The 19,379-nt window shown below is 36.6% G+C and overlaps 2 protein-coding genes across 2 annotated transcripts; both read right to left on the reverse strand.

Moving 5' to 3' along the window:
* Positions 1 to 2,825: 2,825 nt before the first annotated feature.
* LOC136152433 (olfactory receptor 5AC1-like) lies at positions 2,826 to 3,746 on the reverse strand. Its single transcript, XM_065913734.1, has one exon. The coding sequence runs from the start codon at positions 3,744 to 3,746 to the stop codon at positions 2,826 to 2,828; it is 921 nt and encodes a 306-aa protein (XP_065769806.1).
* Positions 3,747 to 12,266: 8,520 nt separating this feature from the next.
* On the reverse strand, positions 12,267 to 13,199 carry LOC136152438 (olfactory receptor 5AC1-like). The gene has a single exon (XM_065913740.1). The coding sequence runs from the start codon at positions 13,188 to 13,190 to the stop codon at positions 12,267 to 12,269; it is 924 nt and encodes a 307-aa protein (XP_065769812.1). The 5' UTR covers positions 13,191 to 13,199.
* Between the last annotated feature and the right edge of the window lie 6,180 nt (positions 13,200 to 19,379).

Genomic DNA, 19,379 nt, shown 5'->3' on the forward strand with positions numbered 1-19,379 from the left:
ACTTCTTTTCATGCCAAAAGATGTTCCTGCCCCTTAGCATAGCAATAACTTGAAAATCACCTCCAAAGATACCGCCTATGAGTATGGAGGAAATTTTCTATAGTGTTATATTTGCTTTGTAATAGTGAAACCCACAACTAGGGTTTTTCTTTTACTGAAGTATATTTGATTTACATTATAGGTATATAGCAGATTGACTCAATTATTTTTACTGATTATTTTCCATTATAAATTATTAGAAGATATTGAATACAGTTAGTTCCCAGTGCTACACAGTAAATCCTCTGTGTATCTGTGTATCTATTTAATGTGTAGTAGCTTGTATCTAGGCTTCCCTGGTGGTTCAGATGGTAAAGAATCTGCAGGCAATGCAGGAGACCTGGGCTTGATCCCTGGGTCTGGAATATCCCCTGGATATTCCACACCTCTAACTTTCCTCTTCCCCCTTTACTTTCTCTATCTGGTAACCATAAATAGATTTTTTATGTCCATGAATCTGTTTCTGTTTTGTACACAGATTCATTTGTCCTGGGCTTCCATGGTGGCTCAGATGGTAAAGAATCTGCCTGCAGTACAGGAGACTCAGGTTCGATCCCTGGGTGGAGAAGATCCCCCGTAGGGAATGGCTACCTACTCCAGTATTCTTGCCTGGAGGATTCCAAAGACAAAGGAGCCTGGTGGGCTACAGTCTATGTGGCAAAGATTTGAACATGACTCAGCAAATAGGGCTTCCCTGGTGGCTTGGATGTTAAAGAATCTGCCTGCAATGTGGGAGACCTGGGTTGGATCCCTGGGTTGGAAAGATCCCCTGGAGAAGAGATTGGCAACTCACTCTAGTATTCTTGCCTGGAGAATTCTATGGATAAAGGAGCCTGGTGGGCTACAGTCCATAGAGTCGCAAAGAGTTGGACATAACCGAGTGACTAACGCATGCATAAATATCATTTGTATTATGTTTTAGATTCCACATATAATTGATATGTAATATTTGTCCCTCTCTGTCTATAGTATAATGTTCTCTAGGTCCACTCATGTTTCTGCAAATGGAAATATTTCATTCTTTATTATGACTGATTAATATCTACATATAAAGATTTTCTTAAGCCAATCATATATTGAAGGGCACTTGGGTTGTTGTTTCCATGTCTTGGCTATTGCAAATAATGCTGCTATAAACGTTGGGATGCATCTGTCTTTTCTAGTTAGTTTTTATCTTTTGGACAGATATACCCAGGAGCAGGGTTGCTGGATCATAAAGTACCTCTACTTTAGTTCTATAAGGAAACCTCATACTGTTTTTCATAATGGCTGCACAAATTTACATTCCCTAATTAACAGTATTCAAGGGATTTCTTTTCTCTGCACCCTGTCTAATATTTGCTATTTGTAGATTTTTCGATGATACCCTTCTGACCAGCGTGAGGTGATATCCCATGTGGCTTTCATTTACATTTCTCTAATGATTAGTGATATTGTGTGTCTGTTCATGTGCCTGTTGGCCTGGGTGTTTTCTTTGGAGAAATGTCTATTCAGGAGTTCTGCCTATTTTTGATTAAATTATTGTTTTAATATTGAATTGCGCGAGCTGTTTGTACATTTTTTATTTTAACCCCTTGTGTCATTCACAAATATTTTCTCCCATTCTGTAGATTGTCATTTCATTTTCTTGATGGTTTCTGTTGCAGTGCAAAAGCTTTAAAGTTTAATCAAGTCCTATTTGTGTATTTTTACTTTACTTTATTTTGCATTGGGAGACTGATTTATGTCAGAGAAGTTTTCGCCTATGTTCTCTTCTAGGAATCTTACGGTCTTGTGTCTTATATTTAGGTCTTTAAATCATTTTGAGTTAGTTTTTGTATATGGTATGAGAGCCTGATCTAATTTCATGATTTACATATAACTGTCCTGCTTTCTCAACACTACTTCTTGAAGAGACTGTCCTTTCTCTCTTGTATACTTTCGCCTCCTTTGTCAAAGATTAATTAACATAAAGCATACAAAGCTCTTGTAAGAAAAATTTAATTTAAGTTAAATAATTATGAGTTGAACAAAAGCACCTGATTATCAGGTTGTTGTCAATTCTGGGGTGAAAAAATGTATTCACTTGTTATATGCATGCTGGGAACAAGGTACTCAGTAAGACTACTTACTAAACTGAAAAGGAAAACATTTTAAAGACTCAACATTTTATTGTATTGCCAGAAAGTTCATTGTATTAACAACTATTTGCTTAATTAATCTTTCAATGAATGCAACACAGATATGTTAAGTTTCAAAATACTTTTAAATCTAGAAATATTCATTTCAAAGCCCTAAGAAGGAATGTATGTTGTTATATTTAGTATAACAATATTAATTTGATGTTCATGTTTGGCTCATTTATAATTAGCCACTAAAGATAAGATTTTGAAAAGCTACTTGCCCAAGAATTATTTTGGAGGGCACGAGTACCTTTTCAACAGAGTATTACACAGACTGAATCTTCCTCTAAAAAAATATAAGTTCAGAAGAGTTTTAAATCTGTGTATCTGGAAACACAAGAGTTCATATTGCAAAGTTTTAGCAATTTGGGGATTCATTTTTCATCTTCTTTCTTGACAGTTAAAACAACAAAAAAGTCAATGATGATTGTTCTTACTGTATTCATTATTTTGATGATCACGTTAACTTATAACTAAGACAAGCATATCTAGACTAAATATTATTATTCATTCATTAAACAGCTATTCATGAAGCCGCTACTATGTGAAAACCCAGAGACAGTCATTACACTTTATTTAAAAGGAGTAAAATGTAAAGAAAATGAAAGATTTCCTGAAAAATATTTATTTCTTTATCATTTTTCTAAATGCAGGTAAAACTTCTTTGTTTCTTAGGCTATAAATAAAGGGGTTTAGCAGAGGAATTATAATCGTGTAGAACAGTGAATACATTTTATCCTGATACTGATCAGGGCCAGACCCAGGACGCACATACATGAAGAAGAGCGTACCATAGAACAAGGAAACAGAGAGCAGGTGGGCGCTGCACGTGGAGAAGGCCTTGCTCCTGCCCTTTTCAGACTTCTTTCTCAGGATGGCAAAGAGGACACAGGTGTAAGAGACCATGATGGTCATAAAAGTAAAAGCCTGTATAAAAGAGGCAGAAATAAAAAGCACTAATGCATTAATAGATGGATCAGTGCAAGAAATTGTAAAAAGTGGCAAGATTTCACAGTAGAAATGATGTATTATGTTGGACCTGCAGAAAGTTAATCTAAACAATAATCCTACATGTATCATAGGATGCAGAAAACCAATCGCATATGATGCACTTATCAACCAAGTGCAGAGTCTGTCAGACATCACCACTGGGTAAAGCAAGGGGTTGCATATGGCTGCATAGCGGTCATAGGCCATCACCACCAGGAGGAAACATTCTGTGGTGGCACTGAAAGCAAAAGTGTAAAATTGGGTGATGCATTCAATGAGGGATATATGATCCTTAGATAAAAAATTCATTAGCATCTTGGGAGTCACAGAAGATGAAGAGCAGGCATCTGCAAAGGCCAAGCTGCCCAGGAGTGAGTACATGGGGGTGTGAAGACGGGGGTCCTTCCAGATGAGAAGAATCAGCCCAAGGTTGCCCGCCATGGTGGTGAGGTAGACGACCAGGAACACCAGGAACAGGGGGACCTGCAGCCCTGGGAGATCTGTGAGTCCTGTGAGAACAAACCCCGTCACCAGAGTCTGGTTTGCCTCCATCATATTCACTCAGGCTGATCACTGCAATGGAGAATTGAAATGAAAAATAAGGGTCATGAAAATATATTGGATGGTAATGTCTTATTTATCTGTGTCAGATACCCTAGCTGAAGGTACAGAGTCTCTCTTTTGTAAAGCACACTGAAGAGTATTAAAGGTATATTATAAATATTATAAATGATTTTCAGAAGTCAGTGTATATATATGTGTGTGTGTATATATATGTGTGTATATATATAATTACTTAAAGGGTTATGGAGGAGGTTCTAGATGTCTACCAGTTAACTTAGTCCATATCTTGTCACTCATAAATACCTTAAAACTGTATGTATTGTATTAACCCTGAAAGTTTTCACAGAATTGAGTTAAAAAATGCATACTGCATTTTATACTAAAATCTCTAAATGTGAGACTCTTGTTCACTGTTTCATAGAAACTCTTTCATATATTTCCTATTGAACCAAGAAATAGACTATACCTTTATATTACTGAAAAATACATGTAATTTTTTATTTCTAAGACATGAGTTTAGACATGATTTAACATAAGTTAAAATCCCGTTTCTGCTGATTTCTATCCGTTATCATTACGTTGTTTGATTATATACAACTTACCCCATATTCCTAATAGACTCTTTTGATTTTATATTCATCAAAAACACTCCAAATTTCAAATAGATTCTTGTTATTTAATAATTTTATCCAACAAACTCTCATTTATGATCATAATCATTCATTCTGTCATCAAACATTTTTTTGTTTGATATCCTAAGCTGGAACACTGTTATTCCTGGCTCAGTCAAATATAGAACCTCTAACTCAGGTGTTATACTGAGATGCTAAAATAACCCCTCTTTTAAGAAGAAAAATAACTGACACTAACCAGTTCATCTGCAGATTTGGGGAAGATCTAAGAGATGTTGTTAAACATGCCAAGTAAACAATTATCATTCAATTAACCAGGAATGTTTTAGATATATCAAAGGCAAATAATACTAAAAAAAAACTGTAACATTTTTTTCCTGCTATGTTTGAAATTAGAACTGGGACTTTCAAAATCAGAGTGGATTAAAATCTTACAAAAGTCACAGCAGTCAAAAAGATTAGCCACTGTTTTGGAGCTGTTTCAATTTAAATAGTAAAAATTAGTAAAAAATAGTTTTTTTTAAAAATGGTTGTTTATATCCAAATCAAATAATGAAAAAGATGAACTACATTGATAGGAAATAACTAATATAAAGATTTCTGTGGTGGGAATTAAATTGATACAGACACTAAGAACAGTATGGAGATTCCTTAAAAATCTAGGAGTAAAACTACCATGTGATCTAGCAGTCCCACTACTGGGCATATACCCTGAGAAAACCATAATTTAAAAAGACACATGTACCCCAATGTTCATTACAGCACTATTTACAATAGCCATGACTTGGAAGCTATCTAACTGTCCATTGACAGATCATGGTAAAGAAGATGTGGTACATATGCACAATGGAATATTACTCAGCCATAAAAAGGAATAAATCTGAGTCAGTTGAACTGAGGTGGATGAACTTAGAGCCTTTTATACAGAGTGTTATATATAGGCTGTTACACAGCCTATACTTACAGAGTGAAGTAAATCAGAAAGAGGAAAATAAACCTATATTAATGCATATAATGGAATCTAGAAAAATGGTACTGATGAACTTAATTGCAGAGCAGAAAGACAGTCACAGACATAGCAAACAGCCTTGCAGACACAGTGGGGGAAAAGAAAGGGTGGGATGAATTGAGAGAGTAGCACTGAAATGTACACATTATCATGTGTAAGACGGATAGGCAGTGAGAAGTTGTTGTATAACATAGGGAGCTCAGCCTGGGGCTCTGTGACAATCTAGAAGGATAGGATGGGGACAGGATGAGGGGGAAGCTCATGAGGGAGGTGATGTATGTATGCTATAGCTGATTCATGCTGATATGTGGCAGAAACCACTATAATATTATAAAGCAAATATTCTTCAAATAAAAAATAAATTTTAAGATATCTGTGAAGCAAGTGGTCCTGGAAAGCATGTAAGAAGGCTAGATCCTGTGGAAACCCAGGGGGTAAACCTAAGTCCACATCATCACAATGCATTTCATCAATGAAAAATTGTGCAGAATTCTAAACATAAAAGTTGTTTTGTATATCCAAGTCCCTGCCTGGTTTATAAAAAGGAGAGTATGGCCATTTAGAAACAGCTGATCTAAGAACATAACCCTGCAAGGGAGTACTCACAATTGTTTGATTCACAGCTCCCTGCTTTCATGATATGTCCAGCTAAGTGGGAGTCATTCCAATGCAGATTTTTATTTCTATAACCTAGTCACCAATTCTGTACAACGTTGTTGAAGATTTCACTGCCAAGTCTCTCCTGGCCTGAAATATTTTCTCCAAGTGCCTACTTTATAATTCAAAAAGAGGACACCATGTGGAAAATTTAAGGAATATAGAGTTTGTGAAAAATTCAGTTCTGACAAGATTAACCTCTGAACAGTAAGTCTATAGAAGAATTAGAATATTTTCTACAAGAGAGGCTATGTTGAGAAAAAGTTCTTCTGCATCTTCATATAGAATAGGAAAAGAGATAATTTGAGATTAATATTAGGCTTTTAAAAGTACAGAGAGTTGGTTAACTTGGCAGTGATTATTAAGTAAGCACACTGCTGTCAAATCCCTGAAAGGAGCACATTATCCTGTTTTACACTCTGCCTAGAATATAAGGTGTGACTCCGGGCAGATGTGGTCAACTCCATCTTTCTGCCTATTTTCAGAGAAGTACAAGGTAAACAAGAACCAGGATGAAGGCAAAGACAAACTGCCCTAACAGCTCCATAACCCTATGATTCTTCACTGTTGGAAAACCTTGCAGATTCTGTGAAAGCACAATAAAGGCCCGAATGAATTCCACTTTTACAGATAAAAATATTAAATAGCTTAGCTCTATAACATATGTATTCTAGCAAAGAAAATTTTCACAAAAATGTAACCAATTTTCTGAAGCGAATTTTACCTCTAAATTATTAAGTGATTATACCTAAAACAATGTATGGCCTCGTTTTAAGATTCTTATCTGTAGCACCCTGGATTTTCTAAGGAACATCTGCCTCGAGCCTGTGAGACTGAGCCCTCTTTACTATTTAGTCAGTAGCATAGCATTGTGGTTAAGCACACAAACTCTGCATGTAACAGCATGGATTCAAGTCTTCATTCTCCAAGTATATAGCTTTGTATCCATAAGAGTTCAGAGAACACGTGTGTGTGTGCTTAGTCGCTCAGTCATGTTCGACTCTTTGAGAACCCATGGATTGTAGCCCACCAGGCTTCTCTGTCCATGGGGATTCTCCAGGCAAGAATACTAGAGTGGTTGCCATGCCCTCCTCCAGGGAATCTTCCCAACCCAGGGTTCAAGACCAGGTGTCCTGCATTGAAGGCGGATTCTTTACCGTCTGAGCCACCAAGCAAGCTGCACAGAAACCAATATATATTTAACTATTCGGTTTAGGATTGCTTTCTGTTCTGTTTTGTAGATAAATCATCTGAAAAATAATTCAAATATTTTGACAGCTGATGAGAGATTCTAGGTACTAAAAGTAAGCATGTTCTATCACTTTTTATGAAAAGAATAATGACAATAAAATAAATCATTGCATTCTCACCTAATTCCTATAAGCAGATGCAGATGCCATAAAATACAGACTTTCATGAAGAGCCCAGGGTATAAGAACAAAAATGTCAACAAAGATTCATCTCGAATTAATTTTCTTGGAAAATGCACTCTGAAGAAAAAGGTATTATTTATATCATCCCATCTTCAAGTCTATTTGTGCAGGTAATATTAAAATTCCCCCAATGCCATCAAAAGATTCCCTATAGAATAAAGTCAACCTACTGGGCATTATACACTAATCAACAAATCTTTTCAAACATATTGTTTTACAACTATTACTTTTATAGCCTGCTTCTTTCTTTTAAAAACAGAAGAATAAATGTTTAATTGTACAAAAAAATGGAAAATGTAGGAAGTATGAAGGAAACAAATTCTTCTAATTTCACTAATCACTGATCATTGCAGCTAACTTTTGGGGTTTTATGTATAATAATACACAGACATTATATATGCATTTATATTCACATAATTTATATAAACATTTATACATATAAATAATATTATAGTATGCTATACATAGTTTTTCAAAAATAACCTCAGTTGAATAATATATTACTCACATTTTCTTATGTTATTAGTTTGAAACCTTTTGAATTGTTTCCTTGGCTACATCATTATGATAAATAGCTATAATTATGTCTATGCATATAACCACATAATCATATTTATTTATATTAAGCTTGGAAAGATATATGCCTGACCTATATATATTTGGAAAAAATATAAAATTACTGAGAGCTATAAAAATTTGTACTGTAGCTCTGTAGCATAAAGTCAGGAAGGCTGATTCCTCCAGCTCTTTTTCTTTCTCAAGATTGTTTTGGCTATTTGGATCTTCTGTCTCCATACAAATTTTAAGATTTTTTGTTCTAGTTCTGTGAAAAATGCCATTGGTAGTTTGATAGAGATTGCACTGAATCTGTAGATTGCTTTGGGTAGTATAGTCATTTTCACAATATTGATTCTTCCAGTCCAAGAGCATGGTGTATCTCTCCTTTTCTGTCATCTTTGATTGCTTTCATCAGTGTCTTATAGTTTTCTGCATAAAGGTCTTCTGTCTCCTTAGGTAAGTTTATTCCTGGTACTTGATTCTTTTTGTTGCCATGATGAATGGCATTCTTTCTTTAATTTCTCTTTCCAAACTTCCATTGTTAGTGTGTAGGAATGCAAGCGAGTTCTGTGTATTGATTTTGTATACTGCAGATTTACTAAATTCATTGATTAGCTCTAGTTATTTTCTGGTTGCATCTTTAGGATTTCTGATGTATAATATCATCATAAGTGCATATTATTATACTCATTGCACACATGAAGAAATTAAGGCACTGTCTACTGAGTTAGCCTCAAACACTCATTCTTTCTTCTCTCTATGCACTAGCAGATTTAATGGAGTTTCTTGTGATCACGTTTAACCTCATCAGAGACCCAGGAAAAAAACAATAGGTCTTCTGATTTGATATCCTATGCTTTTCCACTGCTCCAGGCTGCCTCATTTGTAAATGGAGGAAATATCACCTCATTATCAATTAAGATGATTTAGATGAACACACTTTGGGAGTCTTGAACTAATAATTAAATATGAGATCATGTGTCAGCCCATTTGGGCTGCCATAAAAGCATACTATCTAGACTGCATAACTTATGAACAGCAGAAATTTACTTCTCACATTTATGGAGGCTGGGAAGTCCAAATGAAGGTGCCAGAATGACCGAATTCCAGTGAAGACCCTTTCCCTGGTTATTAGCCTACATATTCTCACCGTGTCCTCACGTGGAGAATAAAGGTAGGGATCTCTCTGAAACCACTTTTATAAGACTCTCATCCCATTCATGAGACTCCACCACATGAGACTCCACTCATCCCATTCATGTGGCTCCACCACATGGATTAAGCAATTTCCAAAACCCTACCTCTTAATACCATCATCTTTGGTGAGTGAGTAGTGAAAGTTACTCAGTTGTGTCTGATTCTTTGTGACCCCATGGCCAATAGCCCACCAGGCTCCTCTGTCCATGGAATTCTCCAGGTAACAATACAGGAGTGGGTAGTCATTCTCTTCTCCAAAGGATCTTCCTAGCCAGGGATCAAACCTGGGTCTCCTGCATTGCAGGCAGATTCTTTACCTTCTGAGTCACTAGGGAAGCCATCATCTTTGGGGTTTGAATTTTCAATATATGTGTGCTGAGGTGATGCACATGTTCAGACCATAGGAGGTAGACTTTCCTTTAGGAAGAAATCAAAATTCAGACTCCAACTTGCTCACCATGGATGCTTGAGCAATATTAGTCATTTGACTTTCAAAATGTGGTCCAGTGCCCACAGATGCAAAGGAATCACCTGAGAATCTTCTGAATAATGAAAAACCTCAGACCCTTCCCACCAATGATTTGCTGAATCCAACAGCTGTGGGTTCATGCTCATCTAAGTTTGATAATGACAAACTCAAGTGAAAAATCTCTATATTATTTTCTACTCTTCTGCTTAAGTGACCAAATTAAATATTATATAGAGGCTATATACCCCAACTATATAAATTAATACCTAGTAGACTACTTCAGCTGATATTCAGTGGATTGATTTTAATGCCCTATAATATGGACAGAAAATGGAGAGCTATCCAACTAAAATTAAGTACCTGCCTAAATATGAGACTCCAATAAGGCAAGAAAAGAATTTCTTAGGGAATAGTTACAGTTAGCTTTTTGTGAATTGCTAATCATCTATCTTCATGGAAAACTTGTTAAGTTTCACAATTGTTTCCAGCCATTGTCAACAGTGGCTGTACATTAGAATCACTTGGAGAGGTTTATAAAACTACCAGAGCCTGATAATGCCTCCTACAGATTCTGATTTGCTTGGTTTGGGTTGATAACCAAGAGTGAGAACCACAGTCTGTACTCTCTGGGTGAGAAAGAAGAAAATATTCAAGACCTGGTTGATGACATTTATTCATTTACTGATTCTGTCACTTGTTATCAACAGGGTCTGACACATCAAAAGTTATTCCTTTTCATGATATGCTGTAAACTGGATTGAGCATTACCTGAAATGCCCCAGTTCTCATGGTATGTAGGTATTATGTGGTTTTCAAACCACCCAATAGATATGTCAGTGACTATCTATTGACACACAGCAATTGCATAATGATCAAGCCTAAACCATCTGTGTGGCACATAATAAAAAGAAAGTTTTGCCACTGGCTTTAACTGTGAGGAGATGGAGACAGGAACTCCTACAGAGCTTCTGCATCCACAGAGAGGCAACCTGCTTAGAAAGGGTCCTCACAGCAGAGTCAGAGCTCAGATGCATCACAGGATTGAGGGTCTGAGGAAACAAATCCCAAACACACTGTGCTGAAGGCAGTCAGCCCATCTGGGGCTTTGGAGTATCTGACCCACATATTGGTTATTTCCTCAAATCAATTAATAGGCTACAGGACAGGAGGTGTATCATGTTCATGGGGATATCATTTCCATTATTTTTCACTAGGGTATTCACAAGGCCAAATGTTATAAAGTCAGGAGGCAGGAGGCAAAAGGGTCAGACGGAAACTATGCATAGCTTTTGTAAGGAAAATCCATTTAAGTTATGCAATAATGATTTGATCAAGTACACCCCTCGATTCATGTAGTTGCCTATTCCTGATACACACACACACACACACACTCACACACACACACACACACACACACATATATTCAATCAGTATGCGTGTGTCAGGAAAAGACTCAGTAAGATTACTTAATAAATTAAGAAGTTTTTGAAACTCAGAACTTTCGATTATATTACAAGAAAATTATTTTAAGAATTTGTTAATTGTCATACTTTCTTAGGAATGTGATACAAATCTAACTTAATTTGTAAAATTACTATTAAAACTATTAGAAATTTTCATTTAACTGCCTCAAGTTTCATTATTTTTTAGTAGTTTAGTCGCTAAATCATGTCAGACTCTTGCGACCCCGTGGACTGTAGCCCGCCAGGCTCCTCTGTCCAAAGGATTTCCCAGACAAGAATACTAGAAGGGGGTTGCCATTTCTTTCTCCAAATATTAACAAAAGAGAGAGTTTTGAAAAATTATGTGCTCAGGAATTATTTTGCAGGGCACGAGTAGTTTTTAATAGAAATTTCACGTGGACTTGAATCTTTTTTTAAAAGAATATAAGTTCATAAAAATTTTAAAACATGTGTATCTGGAAATAGAAGAGCTTATACATATTTCAAGCTTAGCAATTTGGGAACTGCAGTTTCATTTACAACAAGTAAGTGATATCTTGGGCTTCCCTGGTGGCTCAGACGGTAAAGCGTCTGCCCGCAGTGCAGGAGACCCGGGTTCGATTCCTGGGTCGGGAAGATCCCCTGGAGAAGGAAATGGCAACCCACTGCAGTACTCTTGCCTGGAAAATTCCATGGACTGAGGAACCTGGCAGGCTACAGTCCATGGGGTCGCAGAGTCGGACACAACTGATATCACTTTTTTCAATGATATCTCACCCTATTCATCAGTTATTTTGAGAACCTAGGTTCACTTATAAATAAGGCAAGCATATCTAGTCTAAATATTATTATTAATTGAATTAAAAACTTCTTAGCTGAGGTGTGTGTGTGTGTGGTCGTCGCTCAGTCATGTCCAACTCTTTTGCGACCCCATAGACTGCAGCCCTCCAGGCTGCTCTGTACACGGAATTCTCCAGGCAAGAACATTGGAGCGGGTTGCCATTCCCCTCCCCATCTTAGCTGGTCCCTATGTGCAAAACCCAGGTCCAGTTATTATACTTTATGTAAATGAAAAGTAAAAAAGAAAGACTATGAATGCTTTCCTGATGAATATTTATATCTTAATTATTTTTCTAAGTGCACCTAAAACTTCCTTGTTTCTTAGGCTATAAATAAAGGGATTTAGCAGGGGAATTATAATCGTATAGAACAGTGAATACATTTTATCCTGATATTGATCCTGACCAGACCCAGGACGCACATACATGAAGAAGAGAGTACCATAGAACAAGGAAACAGAAAGAAGGTGGGTGCTGAACGTGGAGAAGGCTTTGCTCCTTCCCTTTTCCGACTTCTTTTTCAGGATGGCAAAGAGGACACAAGTATAGGAGACTATAATACCCATAAAAGTAAAAGCCTGTATAAAAGCAGCAAAAATAAAAACCACTAATGCATTAATTGATGGATCAGTGCAAGAAATTGCAAAAAGTGGCAAGATTTCACAGTAGAAATGATGTATTATATTAGACCTGCAGAAAGATAATCTAAACAATAATCCTACATGTATCATAGGATGCAGAAAACCAATCGCATATGATGCACTTATCAGCCAAGTGCAGAGTCTGTCAGACATCACCACTGGGTAAAGTAAGGGGCTGCATATGGCTGCATAGCGGTCATAGGCCATCACCACCAGAAGGAAACTTTCTGTGGTGGCGCTAGAACCAAAAAAATAGTACTGGGCCATGCACTCAAAGAGAGACATCGTTTGATTCTTGTCTAAGGTGTTGGCAAGCATCTTGGGAGTCACGGAAGATGAGGAGCAGGCATCTGCAAAGGCCAAGCTGCCCAGGAATGAGAACATGGGGGTGTGAAGACGGGGGTCCTTCCAGATGAGAAGAGTCAGCCCAAGGTTGCCCGCCATGGTGGTGAGGTAGATGACCAGGAGCACCAGGAACAGGGGGACCTGCAGTCCTGGGAGATCTGTGAGTCCTGTGAGAACAAACTCCATCACCAGAGTCATATTTTCTACTGCCATATCTGACCAGCTTATTTCTAAAATGAAAGAGTAAAACAGGGAACATTCACAGAAGAGTCATAAAAATGGTGAATTTTTATATTACAGACATGTAAGACATGCTTCTCATTTAGTTAGTAGTTTGTAATTTGTACCTTCACTTATCTACTTTTATATACATTTAAAATTATTTGTAATAAAATATTTTAAAATTATATTCACCTAAATTGATAAGTAAATTTCATGCAAATCCTTTTCAATCTAACATGGGTAACAACAGTTTTTAGATTTGCATGAACTCATCTTAAAATTGATATGGAAGAAATAACTGCTCGTTCTGCCCAAGAAATAAATACATATTGAGTAGGCAAGAATACCTTAACTGATGTTGAACAATAATGTAGAGACATAGTAATCAAAACATTAATATAGTGGCATAAGAAGAAGCCAGAGGATCAGTGCAACAGAATACAGAACTCAGAAATAAGTTCCAATATATATGGGAATGTGGCATGAAATAAATATGATAGTTCAGTAGGAATATGACAATTGATTTAATGGGTTATGCTGACAATGTTTGCTATCTGTCTGGAAATATTAGTAAGTACTGTTAATGCTTCTGCCCCACACCATAGATATTGCCTAAGTAACTGAGAAGACAATGATGTAACATAATGAATAGAAAAATTGTTATCCAAGAGAAGAAACCCAGTAAAATAGATAACTTGAATGCATAGCAAAATAATATCCAACAGAGTGAAAGGGTATATAATTAGTTTGGAATGATATCTTGCATGTATATTAAAGACATAGATTTATATCTATAATATAAAATAACTAAAGTATAGATTTTTTTTAAAGGCAAGGAATTTAATAGAAGAATGTAAAGGATGAAAATAAGCAAGTTTACAGATGAAGAAATCAAAATAACCAATAAATAAAATGAAAAGATGCCCAAATTTCTATGTCACAAATACACACATGTACATGAACAGACACACAAAAACAGGTGGATACCTCCTTCCTCATGTATCAGAATAGCAGAAATAAAATGAATAAAAATACTCCTTGTTGACTGAAGTGAGAAAAGTGGTACTTTCATATGTTACTTGTGGAGCTATGAATTGCAACAGCCTTTTTGAAAAGCAATTTTATATGATCCCAGTTAGCTTAAAATACATCTTTCCTTTCATCTATCTTTATATATATATAAAGATGTGTATATATATATATATATATATATATATGCACCCTAGAGATCAATGCACTGATATACAAAGATAAATATACAAAGAATAGTTAATGCATTATTGTTCAGAGTAGCAAAGACCATGCTGTTCATGGGGTTCTCAAAATTAGGAAAGGAGTATGTCAAGGCTGTATACTGTCATTCTGCTTATTTAACTTATATGCAGAGTACATCATGCGAAATGCTGGACTGGATGACTCACACCTGGAAACAAGATTGCTGAAGAAATATCAGCAACCTCAATATGAAGATGATACCACCCTAATGGCAGAAAATGAAGAGGAACTAAAGAGCCTCTTGATGAGGGTGAAAAGGGAGAGTGAAAAAGCTGGCTTAAAACTCAACGTTCAAAAAAATAAGATCATGGCATCTGAGCCATCACTTCATGGCAAATAGATATGGAAAAAGAGGAAACAGTGACAGATTTTATTTTCTTAGGCTCCAAAATCGCTGTAGACGGTGACTGCAGCCATGAAATTAAGACTCTTGCTCCTTGGGAGAAAAGCTGTGACAAACCTAGGCAGCTTATCAAAAAGCAAAGACATCACTTCGCCAACAAAGGTCCATCTAGTCAAAGAAATGGTTTTTCCAGTAGTCATGTATGGATGTGAGAGTTCGATCATAAAGTAGACTGAATGCCAAAGAATTGATGCTTTCAAATTGTGATGCTGCAAAAGATTCCTGAGAGTCCCTTGAACAGCAAGGAGATCAAACCAGTCAATCATAAAGGAAATCAACCCTAATATTCATTGGAAGGACAGATACTGAAGCTGAAGCTCCAATACTTTGGCCTCCTGATGTGAAGAGCTATCTCATTGGAAAAGACCCTGATGCTGGGAAATATTGAGGGCAAGAGGAGAAGGGGGCAACAGAGGATGAGATGATTGGATGACATCACCAACTCAACGGAGATGAGTTTGAGTAAACTCAGGGAGATAGTGAAGGATAAGAAAGCCTGTCATGCTGCAATCCATGGGATCGCAGAGTTAGACACGACTTAGTAACTGAACAACAAGCATAGACCAGATGTGCCAATAGCGAAATGGTTAAATAAACCAGAGTACATTCATGTTACAGAATATAATTCAGTCATGAAAAAAGAACTATTCTACCTAGTTTAAATTTGGAATTTCCATAATGTATAGTTATCTCAGAAGAGGAAGATTCAAAGAAGTATAAAATCTATGGTCTCATCATTGTAAAACAAGCAATGTATTTTTTAAATCTCTCTTTTACATGGAGGACATGTGAATAATAGACACTAAGTTTATAGTACTGTTTTTTCTGGAGCAAGAGTGGAGATAATAATGAATGAAGTAGAGAGAGTGAAAGAATAACAGTTCCATGAGTAAAGCAGTATATATATATATATATGTGTGTGTGTGTGTATATATGTATATGTATATATATGTGTGTATATATATATATATCAGAAATATTAATTGGAAATTAAGAACCTTAAGAAATATTTACCCTGCATAAATTGGCCCATCTCCTTTTAGAACCTCAAATAGCCAAATCATTGCTAACTGTACCTTTAGTTCCTGTAATGTATTAATATAATTTGGATAAGAGTAACTTTTATGAATTTTTTCTCAAGAGTTAGATAACATGAAGAGTCTTTTGAAGTTACTTTTAGTGACTTTAGTGTACATATTCATGATTCCATGTAATTAAAGAATTTTTATTATATATAGTAAACCTGAAGCCAGAATTCCCACTCTGAAAACTTACAAATAAGTTAACTTTGGGCTGCTGTCTCAATTTTTAAAACTTCATATTATAAAATACACTCTGATTTTTTCTTATCACTACTATTTTTTTCTATTTTTCATTCTTCTATTAATCAAAGTTTGTTATTTAAAAATACCTCAACAAATGTGCTATCTACACAGTAAAAATTCTAACTGAAATTAGAGTATGCTTGTTAACACATTTACTTGCTTGCTCAGATTTTGTTTGCTGACTTCAAAAAGGAAAAGGCCTGTATACAGTTTTAATATCTTATTTGGATATTTTCTTATAATAGAAATTATAATGCTATAATAAAAATTATGAAAATGTCTGCATCCTTACCCAGATCCTGTAAAATATGTGAAACTGAAAATGTGCTGCTCTTCTCAAAGGAGCATAACAGGTACAGAAATGAAGGACAATTATTTAAGCATTGATTTTCCTTGGAAACGAAAAACTGGAAGGATATATTTCTTTCTCCTATTTGCAAACTCATTCTTAAAAAGTTTTGAAATTCCCTTAATGCTTCCCAAGTATTCCCAGTAGGTAGGATGAAGTCAAAGTTGTTCTACTGGGCATTGTAAGCTAATCATCAAAGCATCATACACTTTTAGTTATAGCAATTAAAACTAAACATAATGTCCTCAAAGTTCACTGTCAGGGCATGTTTATAAAATGTCGCTGAATAGAATTTAGATATTTTCCTTCCTTCCTCTTATTTTTTCTTAATGCTACCACTCCCCAACTACCTACCTGCCTTGCTCACTTGAAACTCCCAAGGTACCTTAGAATTAACAAGTCCAAATCTGAAATTATGGTCATCATCTATTCCGCCCTCAAACCTGGTATTCTTCCAGGGTTTCCTGTGACAGGAAATACGGTCACAAACCAAAAGTTTATCTATTAAATATTTCTTAAATCCAACTATTTCTTTTTATACAGTCAGTACCAAAATATAAAATATATTCATCCCTTGCCTGGCTTATTAGATAACCTCCTAACTATACTATATGCATCTCCTAATACAGTCATCTGATCTATTTTCCACACCGACACCAGACTGATTCTTATACTGTTTCCATACTACACCGTAGCACATGCTTGCTGCCATTTAAATGTTGTTAATAATTTCTCATTGAAAATAAAATAACAGCTGAAATTCCTTTTTAGTTTTTTATTTTTTTAATTTATTTTTTTTTTTTAGTTTTTTACTTTATATTGGAGTATAGCTAATTAACAATGTTGTGTTGGTTTCAGGCGTACAGAAACGTGACTCAGTTATACATATCCATGTATCTGCTCTTTTTCAAATTCTGTTTCCATTTAGTTTGTTATATAATATTGAGCAGAGTTCCCTGTGCTATATAATAGGTCATCGTTGGTTATTTATTTTTTTAAAAAGAAATTATTAATTTATTCGGCTATTTCAGGTCTTAGTGGTGAGACACAGGATCCTCCCTGGGTCATGTGGGATCTTTGTTGTGATGCATGGACTCTATAGTTTTGGCCCACGACCTCCGTAGTTGTGGCGCACAGACTCTAAAGCTAAGGGACGTGGGTTCACTTGCTCCCCAGAATGTGGGACCCCTGTTCCCTGAGCAGAGATCAAACCCATGACCCCCACACTGCAAGGCAGACTCTCAACCACTGGACCACCAGGGAAATTCCGTTACCCATTTTAAATATATCAATCCCAGACTCCCTATCTATCCCTCCCCTCCACCCTAACCCCCTGGTAACCATAAGTTCGCTCTCTAAGTCTGTAGGTATGTTTCTGCTAACAGCTGAAATCCTTAAGCCTCATATACATGTTGCTATACTGAGAAATAGGCCCAATAATTAACTGTATGCAGTTAAGGAATTTTATTACATTGTATGTGTGTATCATTTACAGTAACATTAATTGAACTTATAGATAATTTTTAATATCTAAGTAACTTGACAAAATAGAAGTTAATTTCCCATTCATGGTGAGTATAAAGCACATGTTCCTAACTGATAGACTATTCTACCCCACTGATGATGCAGAGTCCTAGGCTCCATCTTATCATTCAGGCATTTTCCACACATCACATTCAGTATTGCCTCTGCTTTAAGCCTTAGCGTTTTGGCTATGAGGAGTGTGGGATACTTGCTCTCCAGCCAGAGACTGAACCTGCACCCCCTGCAGTGGAAGGTGGAGTCTTAACCACTGGACTGTCAGGGGAGTCCCCACCCATAACTTTCTTCAGTGATTGTGTTCTCATCTGGATCAAGCTGGAAGGGGGAATTCACAGGGGCTTCCAGCTGTGAGGTGCTTATGAGCTAGTGTATCCCTTGCAATCCTAACCTCAATCATGATACTGCAGTCAATTGAAAAGTGAGGCCATGTATCTAGGAGGAGAAGAAAATGGCTATCTGGATTTGGTTATCAGCTAAGGATTTCTTCTTCTGTACTTCTTTTGTTTATGATTTACCTGTTTTATCCTCCTTTCCTCTTGTAGAACACTCTCAGCCTCTCCCAACCAGAGTCAAACTAATTGAAAAGTAGTCAAACCCAATTCCCATCTAGTCCCTGTATCGTCGTCGCTCAGTCGTGTCCAACTCTTCATGACCCCATGGACTGTAGCCTACAAGGCTCCTCCGTCCATGGGATTTTCCAGGCAAGAGTCCTGGAGTGGGGTGCCATTTCCTTCTCCAGGGGATCTTCCCAACCCAGGGATCGAACCCGCGTCTCCTGCATTGCAGGCAGAGGTTTTACCCTCTAAGCCATCAGGGAAGTCCAGCTCAACAAAAAGCTATGCTTTCAAGGTAATACTTTGTTCTCTCTAGCAAACCAGCTATGTCTCTTCTTTTTGTAGATACCAACAATTGTTAATACATATAATCTTGCCACATGTTATAATTACACACTCCCAAAATGCAATTTTTAACTTGTTTTTAATTGCAAGATAATTGCAATATTGTGTTGGTTTCTGCTGAACGTCAGCATGGCTCAGCCATAGGTATACATATGTCTCCTCCCTCTTGAGGCTCCCTCCTAACTCCTGTGCGATCCCACCCTGCTAGGTTGTCACAGAGTACCAGTTTGAGTTCCCTGAATCAACAGCAAATTCCCACTGGCTATCGGTTTTACACATATTCAGTTCAGTTCAGTTCAGTTCAGTTGCTCAGTCGTGTCCGACTCTTTGCAACCCCATGAATCGCAGCAGGCCAGGCCTCCCTGTCCATCACCAACTCCCGGAATC

Source organism: Muntiacus reevesi, chromosome 21 (assembly GCF_963930625.1).
Source record: "Muntiacus reevesi chromosome 21, mMunRee1.1, whole genome shotgun sequence".
NCBI lineage: Eukaryota > Metazoa > Chordata > Mammalia > Artiodactyla > Cervidae > Muntiacus > Muntiacus reevesi.